The 12,620-nt window shown below is 45.6% G+C and overlaps 1 protein-coding gene across 1 annotated transcript in view; it reads left to right on the top strand.

Annotated features, from left to right (window-relative positions):
- The window catches only part of fah (fumarylacetoacetate hydrolase (fumarylacetoacetase)), a 77,914-nt gene that overhangs the window by 6,386 nt on the left and 58,908 nt on the right, over positions 1-12,620 (top strand). Inside the window, exons 2-4 of the mRNA XM_078241564.1 lie at positions 4,951-5,061; positions 7,571-7,692; positions 11,747-11,796. Of these exons, the coding sequence (XP_078097690.1) occupies positions 4,951-5,061; positions 7,571-7,692; positions 11,747-11,796 (283 nt within the window). The remainder of the gene's footprint in view (positions 1-4,950; positions 5,062-7,570; positions 7,693-11,746; positions 11,797-12,620) is intronic.

The raw sequence follows: 12,620 nt of genomic DNA, 5'->3' as shown, positions 1-12,620 counted from the left end.
CCTCTGCATGAAAAAATTACCTCTCTGGACCCTTTTGTATCTCTCCCCTCTCACCTTAAACCTATGCCCTCTAGTTTTAGACTCCCCTACCGTTGGGAAAAGATATTGACTATCTAGCTGATCTATGCCTCTCACTATTTTATAGACCTCCCTAAGATCACCCTAAGCCTTCTACGCACCAGAGAAAAAAGTCCCAGTCTATCCAGCCTCTCCTTATAACTCGTATCATCAAATCCTGGTAGCATCCTAGTAAATCTTTTCTGCACTCTTTCTAGTTTAATAATATCTTTTCCATAATAGGGTGACCAGAACTGTACACAGTATTCCAAGTGTGGCCTTACCAATGTCTTGTCCAACTTCAACAAGACGTCCCAACTCCTGTTTTCAATGTTCTGACCAATGAAACCAAGCATGCTGAATGCCTTCTTCGCCACCCTGTCCACCTGTGACTCCACTTTCAAGGAGCTATGAACCTGTATTGCTAGATCTCTTTGTTCTGTAACTCTCCCCAATGCCCTACCATTAACTGAGTAAGTCCAGCCCTGGTTTGACCTACCAAAATGCATCAACTCACATTTATCTAAATAAAACTCCACCTGCCATTCGTCAGCCCACTGGCCAAATTAATCAAGATCCTGTTGCGATCCTAGATAACCTTCTTCACTGTCCACTAGTCCACCAATCTTGGTGTCATCTGCAAACTTACTCCTAAATTCTCATCCAAATTATTAATATAAATGACAAATAATAGTGGACCCAGCACCGATCCCTGAGGAACACTGCTGGTCACAGGCTTCCAGTTTGGAAAACACCCCTCCACAACCACCCTCTGGCTTCTGTCATTAAGCCAATTTTATATCCAATTGGCTACCTTACCCTGGATCCCGTGAGATTTAACCTTATGCAACAACCTACCATGTGGTACCCTGTCAAAGGCCTTGCTAAAGTCAATGTAGACAACATCGACTGCACTGTCCTCCTCCATCTTTTTGGTTACCCCTTCAAAAAACAATCAAATTTGTGTCCTTGTGCATCAGTCGCTGAAAGTAAGTGCTCAGGTACAGCAGGCAGTAAAGAAGGCAAATGGTATTGTTCACTTTGTAGTGATTTTAGTATAGGAATAGAGATGTTTTGGAGTTGGGCGGTAGGTCAGGCTTTTTATTACACTGAAGTTTGGGACCTCGCATACTGTCAACAGGACCACTTTCTGCTTCTCATCTTCCTCAATATTGGTGGCCCAAATAAAGTGAAGCATGTGCTCTGCTTGTTGGGCCCAGTCTTCTATGCTTGCTTCATAGGCTTCAAGTTTAACAAAAAGAGGCATTTTTCTTACTGAAGGATTACTTGTCTCTCTGGTAAAGATTGTTCGGAGGGAAGAGAAAACTAATTTTACTCCTTGTCTCGAATGTAATAATCTTAGCGAGGCTGGTCTTCCATCACTAATCACCTTTTTATTTACAGTGTTCAAACTTTGCTCAGTGGCTATAGAGTGCAGGTCAGCCCTGAGTGTTTCAGCTGCCTGGGGGATCCGGCTAGTTTTAAACCACCCTCTGCCCTCTGTTCCTTTCCTATTGGATAAGCCTCCACTCGCTCAATAGGGGAGCTGATATTCAATGAGGCCCATGGGGAGATCTATTGATGATCCTCCATGGCCATCATAACAGTAATCATGAATTGTTTGTTGTAAAAACCCACCTGTTTCACTAATGCCTGTTTAGGGAAGGAAATCTGCTGCCTTTACCCAGCCTGGCCTACATGTGACTCCAGGCCCACAGCAATGTAGTTGACTGTTTAACAGAAAAATGCTCTCTGAAATAGCCTGGAAAGCCACTCGGTTCAGGGGCAATTAGGAATGGGCAAATCAATGTTTGCCCAGCCAGCAAAGTCCACATCCCATGAAACAATGTTTTAAAAATGACAAAATTGGCCTGGAAACAGAGTAATTGAAGATCATTCTGTGTCAAAGCAGTGGAAGGTTTTCTGAGATAGAGAGAGTTCAGAACAAATGTGCTCCCAGAAAGAGAAAGGGCTGCTCTTCCAAGTCTAGACTCCCTGGATGCCAAAAAGGCAAAAAAAAAAGCAAATGATAAAAATGTGGGGAATAGCCTTGTCAGCTGTTGCTTGTCTCCACTGCTCAAGCTTTAATAACTCAATCATTTGATGGCCTTCAAATCCAGGTCCTAGACTGATTAATTAATTCATTAATTAGTATACTCTGGTATAGATGTATATTATTGCCTTAACAGTATTGGTAAAATTGCAGAACTTTGCTAAGGGCCCATTCGAAACTCTAAAATATCAGATCAATTCGGGTGAAAAGGATCACTTGGCCTCTCAGGGTTCAGCTATCTAGAAAGATCTCAACATCCAAATGGTTCAGCGTTTTATATTTCCAAGTATAATTCCAAACTCGTATTTTTTGAAAGAACTCCCTGATATAAGGACCTCCATTTACCTTTTCCAGTTTGAAGTTTTGCCTCCAATACATGCAGCCATACCCGGCCAACCTTTACTTAATGGTTCTTGGTAACTATGAGCAACACATAGGCCAGACCCTTCGGCTTGTCACTGCCTCACTAGCGCCACCTGAAGTCCAAAAATAAATGTCTTATTACTCAGGGTAAGGCAGCCCTATCAATTTTACTTTTCCCCAATGCCATAACAATCTAGGACGTTAGGACTTCTACATCCTGCATCGTTGAAGGTGGAACATTCTAGAACTGCTGGTGCATGAATAGGAAGAAGTTTAACAACACCAGGTTAAAGTCCAACAGGTTTATTTGGTAGCCACACAAGCTTTCGGAGCTCTTTTTAGAGCTTCTTACTGTGTTTACCCCAGTCCAACGCCGGCATCTCCACAGCTTGAATAGGAGTCAGTAGAGCTTGTTCTGAAGACATTTTGGCCATATTCACCACAAGGAGCTGGCTTAAATTGAGAAGATAATCGAACAGGTTAAGGTTCATAACTACTGGTCAGAGTGCAGCTGTACATAAAAGTACAGGCACAGATTGTAAGTGGGTACCTTCTCAATGGTCCTGTAATTGACACTGCAGGAAATTGCACAATGTAGGAAGTAGAGCTGGGCAGATTTGAGCTAATGGTGTGTCTTTGACAGCCTCTAGGCTGGCGTGTCTGTCATCAGTGGACCACAAGATTGAAATCAGACTTGTTCACTAACCATGAGCCCATGAATAAGATTAAATACATTTAATACATGCTGAATATTTCACAATGAGTTATAGAAAATGCTCAAACATTCATATTTTGATTACTTCAAATGGTAAAAAGAAGAAATATTTACATTTTGATTGGACACAGAGACTCTCACAGTCAATGTTGTGAGCAATCAGCACACCTCGCTTCACTTGCCCTTGCTTTATGTACGAATTACTTCAGACACACTGAAAGGAAAAAAAAACTGGAACTGGTGGTGCATGAATAGGAGTCAGCAGAGCTTGGTCAACAAGATGTCTCATGAGCCGCACTAAGAACCTTGATAGGCTGCATGTTGCCCATAACTGCTCTAAGATGCTTCCTCTCCTCCCAGCTTTTTATTGCCCCTCTAGTGAAGTCCTCACTGATGTCAGTCTCATCACTGACAGTGCCAATCTGCTGATTTGATTTTGTATCTAAACCTAGTTAATGAATGTAGCAGGCTATCTGGCCATGTGACACATTGCAGTCCAACCCAACTCAGTGAAGCCCTGTGTAGCTCAGTCCAGTTGAAGTCCTGTTTGGCTCAGTTCTGCTCTCTTCTGTCCAGGCCAGACCAGACCAACACAGACTGTGTCGAGTCTTGTGTTGTCCAGCCTGGCCTAGCCCTGTCAGTGCTCTGAGCCCATCCAGTGCTGTCTAGCCTAACCCCGTCCAGTCCAGACTTGTCCTTGTCTGACCTTTATGTTTGTACTTCTGAGCAGGGTCAATGAATTGTGATGAGGACTGCTGGGTCCCATTCTCTGTTTTTTTCTAATCTGGTGTGGATTGTATTAGCTTCTGACTAATTCAGGACAGGCTGTGCATGTGGGCCTCCTGTACTGAATGGCTGAGGGGTTTCCAGTCAATGTGTGAAACGTTCAGCAGCAGAAATATAGAACCATAGAACCATAGAAAATTACAGTTCAGAAACAGGCCTTTTGGCCCTTCTTGTCTGTGCCGAACCATTTTATGCCTAGTCCCACTGACCTGCACTTGGACCATATCCCTCCACACCCCTCTCATCCATGAACCCGTCCAAGTTTTTCTTAAATGTTAAAAGTGACCCCGCATTTACCACTTTATCCGGCAGCTCATTCCTCACTCCCACCACACTCTGCGTGAAGAAGCCCCCTCTAATATTCCCTTTAAACTTTTCTCCTTTCACCCTTAACCCATGCCCTCTGGTTTTTTTCTCCCCTAGCCTCAGTGGAAAAAGCCTGCTTGCATTCACTCTATCTACACCCATCAAAATCTTATACACCTCTATCAAATCTCCCCTCAATCTTCTACGCTCCAGGGAATAAAGTCCCAACCTATTCAATCTCTCTCTGTAACTCAGCTTCTCAAGTCCCGGCAACATCCTTGTGAACCTTCTCTGCACTCTTTCAATCTTATTTACATCCTTCCTATAACTAGGTGACCAAAACTGTACACAATACTCCAAATTCGGCCTCACCAATGCCTTATATAACCTTACCATAACACTCCAACTTTTATACTCGATACTCCGATTTATAAAGGCCAATGTACCAAAGGCACTCTTTACGACCCTATCCACCTGTGACGTCACTTTTAGGGAATTCTGTACCTGTATTCCCAAATATGTAAATTAAGAATAGTGGAAATTATAATACAGAGTGACAGGAATTGTTCCTGTCCTGGGGTTAGCTTTCAAATGGGAATTCTCAAACTTCCCTTTCAATCCTTGCCTCATTCCATTTCTGTTGATCTCTGCTTTCTTTTTCTCCTTCCAGCCTACCCATAGAATCGGCGTTGCCATTGGAGATCAGATCTTAGACCTCAGCGTTGTTAAACATCTCTTCACCGGCTCAACTCTCTCCAAACATCAAGATGTATTTGCCCAGGTAACACCCACCTGTCGCTGGAATTTTTGTTTCTTGCTGTAAAGTTATTGCGTTGAACCCATTTAAAACCGTGGTAATTATTGAGCTACTCCTGACTGAAAGAAAGAATTTGCATTTATATAGCCCCTTTTTCCAATCTCAGGACGTCCCAAAGTGTTTTACAGCAAATGAGCTGCTTTTCGGAAGTGTTGTCACCTTTGTAATGTAGGGACCCCAGCAGCAAGGGATGATGGGTACCCGAGCTGCTTTATTGATATTGATTGGAGAATAAATATTGGACAGGGCGCTGGGGAGAACTTTGAGTCATGATGCAGAGTCTTGTCGAAGGGTCGGATAGGGCCTCAGCATCACCTGAAATACACATGCTCTGCACTCCATCAGTACCACACTGGACTGGCAACTGGACTTTGTGTTCTGGCCTCGATAGAAACTGTTCACACCAAGGTGAAAATATTACTCTCTGAGCCAAGGTGAACACTTCAGAAAGTATATAGCTGGCATATATTCACTAAGAGCATTACCCAGTGAGGTATGATACTGACTAACCAATGGAGAGTTATCTTTAGACAAACGATCATTTATTTCATTAACAACATTGAAGAAGATTAGAGGGAAGAAAGTAAGGAACTGTGACCTCAATGTGACAGGGGTCAGTGTTTGAGGTTGTACTATTTGGTGAAGAGACTGGGAGCTGTGACCTCAGTGTGACGGAGGTCAGTGTTTGAGGTTGTACTAACTGGTGGAGAGATGGGAGCTGTGACCTCAATGTGACAGGGGTCAGTGTTTGAGGTTGTACTAACTGGTGGAGAGACTGGGAGCTGTGACCTCAATGTGACAGGGGTCAGTGTTTGAGGTTGCACTAACTGGTGAAGAGACTGGGAGCTGTGACGTCAATGTGACGGGGGTCAGTGTTTGAGGTCGCACTAACTGATGGGAAGCCTCATCGTCCAGATCGGAAACATCACTTACACTGACCTACACTGTGGGTCAGTTGTTCAACACCAGCATCTGCCCAAATGTTTTAAATGAATTTAGCCTATTTGTGCCGCCAACATTACCTTTATTGCCTGAATTACATCCTGTCATGTCATTCTGTAGCAAGTCGCCACATTATACTCAGTCCTTGAGTAGCCTGTGATCTTCTGCTGTGCCCAGTCAGGAGACACTGAGCACACTCCAGCACAAAGACCCGACATTGTTCAATGTTGGAGAGTTGATGTGATTAGAAGATGCTGAATCAGTGCTTGTAGAGACTGACGTTGAAGATAGATTTCCGTTCCTTAATGATGCTAATTCATTGGTGCTATTCTGTAGTGAGAGTCTTGGCACCAAAGGGACTGTCAGCATCAACCAGAACTGAACATTTCCTTAAGCCAAGGACAAGTTAGACCCTTGCCCTTCATGGAGAAAACATTCTCAGTCTAACAACAGCAACCTCTATTGTGTAGAAGTGTTAACATCCTGAGCTGCTTCTCGGAGGGATTTCAGAATAAAATCGACATCGAATCACAATAAAGGACAGGACAAGTGAATCCATAGAATCCCTACAGTGCAGAAAGAGACCATTTGGCCCATCGAGTCTGCACCGACTCTCCGAAAGAGCATCCCACCCAGGAACACACTCCCACTCTATTCCCGTAACCCTTAGCATTTACCATGGCTAATCTTGCACATCTTCGGACTGTGGGAGGAAACCGGAGCACCCGGAGGAAACCCACGCAGATTTGGGGAGAACGTGCAAACTCCACACAGACAGTCACCCAAGGCCAGAATTGAACCCAGGTCCCTGGCGCTGTGAGGCACCATGTTGTCCTAATAAGCTTGGTCAAAGCTGGACATTGCAAGGAGGATTGGAAAGGAGGAGATGGCAATGCAGAGAGTTAGAGAGAAAATTCCGGAGCTTAGAATCAAGACAGCTGATGCAGTGAAAGAAAGGAGGGACATGGTGAGGGGGGGGCAGGGGGTGTGTGTTGCTGAATTAGGGGAGTACAGAAATCTCTGTGTCAGATCACATGACTGAGAAGTAAGAGAGATCTTGGAGGAGGAGTAGCTCCGACCTCGTGTTGAGGTCCAAATGTGTAAATACTCGGTGTATATAAAGAGAAATGGATTTGAGACAGACTCAAGCAGTGTACTTTGGAAGAATAGACAATCTTCAAAACCCCTGTCAAGATCCTGACCACATTAAGGAGTTTAACAACACCAGGTTAAAGTCCAACAGGTTTATTTGGTAGCAAAAGCCACACATCCTGACCACACAATGGAACATCTCTCACGCACCCAATCTGCCAATTGGTTTCCAAGGTTTATAAAAGTGGGAAGACTGCTTCTGTGTATCCAGAAGAATGTCATTGAATTAATGACTTGCAATGAAAATGTGAGTTTAAATCATGGAATGGTGCATCAGAGAAGTAGGCCATTCTGCCCATCCTGCATGTGGCAGTGTCTGTGAGTCCCTGCAGTTTTGTGAAACTTAATGATTTTCAAATTTTGCCTGTGTGTCTTGCAGCCGACTCTTAACCCCTTCATGGCCCTTGGCCGCGAGGCCTGGAGGGAAGCTCGAGCCTTTCTCCAGCAACTCCTGTCAGCTGACGAATCAACGCTCCGGGACAACAAAGAACTGAGGAAAAAGTAAGAAAGTTTACACGGAAATGTTGAAATTAACATTTTAAATTTAACGTTAAGCTGGATGAGCTTTGGTTGACGCTTTGCTGGACTGGCTACTGATTGGTTGGTAGGTTACTCAAGGGCAGTGTATTAATTCAGAAGAAAAACATTGCCACATAAACCCTTATAACAACAACTTGTATTTAGATAGTGCCTTTAGTGTAGCAAAACATCAAAGGAACATAATCCCACAATGTTTACACTGAGCCTCATGAAGGACATGAGGACAATTGACTCAAACCTTGGTTAAAGAGGTAGGTTAGAAAGGATCTCCACAGAATTGTCACAGCGCAGAAGGAAGCCATTTGGCCCATCATGTTTGCACCGGCTCTCCAAACAAGCATCATGACTGAGTGCCATTTCGCTGCCTTTCCCCCCATCTCTGCATCAAAGAACAAAGAACAAAGAACAGTACAGCACAGGAAACAGGCCCTTCGGCCCTCCAAGCCTGTGCCGCTCCTTGGTCCAACTAGACCAATCGTTTGTATCCCTCCATTCCCAGGCTGCTCATGTGACTATCCAGGTAAGTCTTAAACGATGTCAGCGTGCCTGCCTCCACCACCCTACTTGGCAGCGCATTCCAGGCCCCCACCACCCTCTGTGTAAAAAACGTCCCTCTGATGTCTGAGTTATACTTCGCCCCTCTCAGCTTGAGCCCGTGACCCCTCGTGATCGTCACCTCCGACCTGGGAAAAAGCTTCCCACTCTTCACCCTATCTATACCCTTCATAATCTTGTATACCTCTATTAGATCTCCCCTCATTCTCCGTCTTTCCAAGGAGAACAACCCCAGTCTACCCAATCTCTCCTCATAGCTAAGACCCTTCATACCAGGCAACATCATTGTTTCTATTCAAATAATCATCTAACACCATTTTGAATGCCTCGATTGAACCTGTCTCCACCACATTTCCAGGCAGCACATTCCAGACCCCAACCACACACTGTGTGGAAAAGTTTTTTCTCACATCACATTTGCTTCTTTTGCAAATCACTTTAAATCTGTGCCCTCTTGTTCTTGATCCTTTTACGAGTGGGAACAGTTTCTCCCTATCTACCCAACCCCCTCGTGATTTTGAATATCTCTATCAAATCTCCTCTTAGCCTTCTTCACTCCAAGGGGAACAGTCCCAACCTCTCCAATCTATCCTCGAAACTGAAGTTGCTCAGCCCCAGAACCATTCTTGTAAACCTCTTCTGCGCTCTCTCCAATGTGTTCACATCCTTCCTCTAGTGTCGGGCCCAGAACTGTACACAATATTCCAGCTGAGGCCTAACTAGTGTCTGTATAAGTTCAGCCTAGCCTCCTTGCTCTTGTACACTATGCCCCAATTAATAAAGCCCAGAATACTTTATTTATTAACTCTCTCTCCACCTGTCCTGTCACCTACAATGATGTATGCACATATAGACCCAGCGTCCTCTGCTCCTGCACCCGCTTATGAATTGTACCCCTTATTTTATATTGTCTCTGCATGTCCTTCCAACCAAAATGCACCGCCTCACACTCTCTGCATTGACCCTCCTCTGCCACCTGTCTGCCCACTCCACCAACTTGTTCATGTCCTTTTGAGGTTCTACTCTGTCTTCTCTCAAGTTTTCCCATTCCATGGGAATTGACTGCAAGCAGTAATGTTCACTTCCTGATGGTGTCTTTCTGCCCAGGAGGCAACACACCCATATTGTTACAATACCATTTGAATGGCATGACCTGTTCCTGAGTGAGGGGATGTACACTATCTCTGAGAAACCCCAAAAAGTGGATATGAAATGCAAAGCAGTGTTTCAGCATCCTTTCTTTGTTTCGGGGCAAAGTTTGGGGAAAGCTTAACGAGCGTCAAATAAAGGAATGGATGTCGGGTCAATGCTGAACTTTGACTTTGAACACTGAGTTGGTGACTTCATGTTAAAACAAAGGGCCCGATTTCACCATCAAGTTGCGCATGTTTTGGGCGCGGAAACTTGGTAAAGTCGAGCGTGAGGTGAGTAGCGCGATCCATGCCCGCCTCTGCGCCCGTTCCCCTTTACCAATGGCTGAAAATGGCCGCTGTCTGGACCGTACCCAAAATGGGCACGATGGCAATTTAAATGTATTTGCATCCATTTAAGTTGACTTAATGGGGTGTACAGCCAACCTTACCGGCACTTCCCCCTTTACCACTGCGTTCGCCCATCCAGATTCGCTGCAAAGGTCCGATTTGGGCGCTCCAGTTTCTGAGGAGGTAAGTTCAGAGCTTCCAGCGGCTCTCAGACTCAGATCAGTGGTGGGGAGGGTGGGGGGGAGGGAGGGAGGTCAGATGATTTTCTGGGGGGGAGGTCAGGGGCAGGGGGCATCCGCTGCCACTCTGCGTGCGATCGGCGGGGAGAAGGGTGGGTCCGCTGCCACTCTGCATGTGATCAGTGGGGGGGGAATGGGGCTAGGGGGCCGCAATCGGTCTGGGTGGCAGGGGGATGGGGGATAAGGGAGTCAGTAATGTTGTGGGGGTGGGGTAATGTCTGTGGGGGCCAGGGGGGTGGCACTATCCAGCCCAGGGGCGATGTGGCAGGGAAGCATTTTTCTTTTTTTTTGCACAGTTGAAGGCAACGATTGGAGCTGCAACGTTTTGGGTGCGTTAAGCCCCGCCTACAGGCTTGTGCAGCACGATTCGGAATCGCTGATATTTTTTCAGGCAGAGTGCGTATGGGGTTGCCAGAGAACGGGTCTAAAAGTTGGATCTGAAACACTCCCAGTTTCAAGTCCACCCAGAACTTAGAATGAAAATGGTAAAATCGGGCCCAAAGCCTCTCATATAAAATATTGCTTTCATGGTGGCTCCCACTGGATCCGACTAAAGACCCAAGACCACAACAATCTAGGGCACTCTACAATGAGAGCACGAAATATGGTGGGTACAGTACTCCACTGAGAGATCTCTTGAGAGCCTGAGTGGAACTACCCAAATAAGGGACACACATCAAGGGGCACATGGCTAGGGAATGGGAAACTCCGAGGCTCAGGGTTTCTCAGCCCTGGCCTGTGATCCGCAAGGTGGCTTGGGAACCAAGTGAGAGGAGGCCTCACAATCTGGAAGAAGTGGCACAATGGTTAGCTCTGCAGCCTCACAACACCAGGGATCTGGGTTCGATTTCGGCCTTGGGTCACTGTCTGTGTGGAGTTTGCACATTCTCCCCATGTCTGCGTGGGTTTCCTCCAGGTACTCCGGTTTCCTCCCACAGTCCAAAGATGTGCAGGATAGGTCAATTGGCCATGCTAAATTACCCCTTAGGCTGGGTAGATTGGCCATGGTTGGTGCATGGAGTTACGGGCTAGGGCAGTGGAGGAGAGTCTGGGGGGGATGCTCTTTTGGAGAGTCAGTCCAGACTCGATGGGCCGAATGGCCTCCCGCTGCACTGTAGACATTCTATGTGGAAGTGGAGCCCATTGGAGACCAAGTGGAAATGATGCCATCTTGGAAGACATGAGTTGCCCCTTTATAAATGGACCCCAGGGAAGTATAGCTCCAGTCTCTCAGACTGTGAGAGTTGAATCAGCATATCATAGAAATCATAGAATCATAGAAACTCTACAGTGCAGAAAGAGGCCATTTGGCCCATCGACTCTGCACCAACCACAATCCCACCCTACCCCCATATCCCTACATATTTACCCACTAATCCCTCTAACCTACGCATCTCAGGATACGAAGGGCAATTTTTAGCATGGCCAATCAACCTAACCCGCACATCTTTGGACTGTGGGAGGAAACCGGAGCACCCGGAGGAAACCCACACAGACACGAGGAGAATGTGCAAACTCCACACAGACAGTGACCCAAGCCGGGAATCGAATCCAGATCCCTGGAGCTGTGAAGCAGCAGTGCTAACCACTGTGCGACCGTGCCGCATCTTTTCTTTATGTCAGCTTCAACATGAATATCGGGCAGAATATAGGATGAAACAAATGCATCTGGATTCAGACTCTGAGAGCAATGAAACAGGCCACAGTTGTGTATTTCTATAAACTCTGTCTGTTTTACAGAGCATTCGTGCCCCAGTCTTCGGCCAGCATGCATCTTCCTGCACACATTGGTATGTTGGATTTCTAACTACAATTCAATTGACAGAATGGCGGCTGGTGAGTCTTACAAAGGCCATCATAGATTAGAAGGGCCAAATGGCCTATTTCTATAGCGAATGCTGGAAAATCTCAGCAGTTCTGGCAGCATCTGTGGAGAGAGAACGGAGCTACCCTTTCCAGTCTAGATGACAATTGAAAATAGAATAAGGGTCACCCGGACTGGAATCATTGGTTCTATTCTCTCCCCACGGATGCTGTCAGATCCGCTGAGATTATCCAGCATTTTCTGTTTTTATTTCAGATTCCAGCATCCGCAGTATTTTGCTTTAATTTTGGCCAACTTCTAAGTCCTTGCCTCTATGTGATGCATTTACAAAATGCAGGGAAAATAAATAACTGGTTCACCCGGCCTGTCCCCCTGCAGTCACCCGCCTCGATTTCCCCCTGGCCTGGGCTGTTCTGTAATTCAGCTAAAATTGAAATGACTGCAAACGATTGCCAAGTTTTAATCTGGGTGAGATTTGAGATTCTGACATCTTTTGCGCTAGTTTCACAAAACCATCGCAGGAAACTGGCCCCGTCCACAGAACTGGCCATGCCTCTGAGTAAATCCATCACCTTCAGTGTCTCCACTGATTTCAGGCCTTTGAGGAGTCTCCAGAAATTGAAGGGATCCTTTGGGCATAAGGTCACATTTGGCAAAGATTTTGAATGCAGTTTTGATTTTCATTTAGCAAGAAAATGACTGCTTTCCCCAGTGAAACTAGAAATGCTTCCATACATTTTATAAAGTTCTTTAATGTCAGGTGGTGATTACAGGGTGGTCTATTGATAC

The sequence above is a fragment of the Mustelus asterias genome, chromosome 24, assembly GCF_964213995.1.
Source record: "Mustelus asterias chromosome 24, sMusAst1.hap1.1, whole genome shotgun sequence".
Classification (NCBI taxonomy): Eukaryota; Metazoa; Chordata; class Chondrichthyes; order Carcharhiniformes; family Triakidae; genus Mustelus; species Mustelus asterias.
The sequence above is the reverse complement of the archived record's forward strand: the minus strand, read 5'-3'. Positions and strand labels throughout refer to the sequence as shown.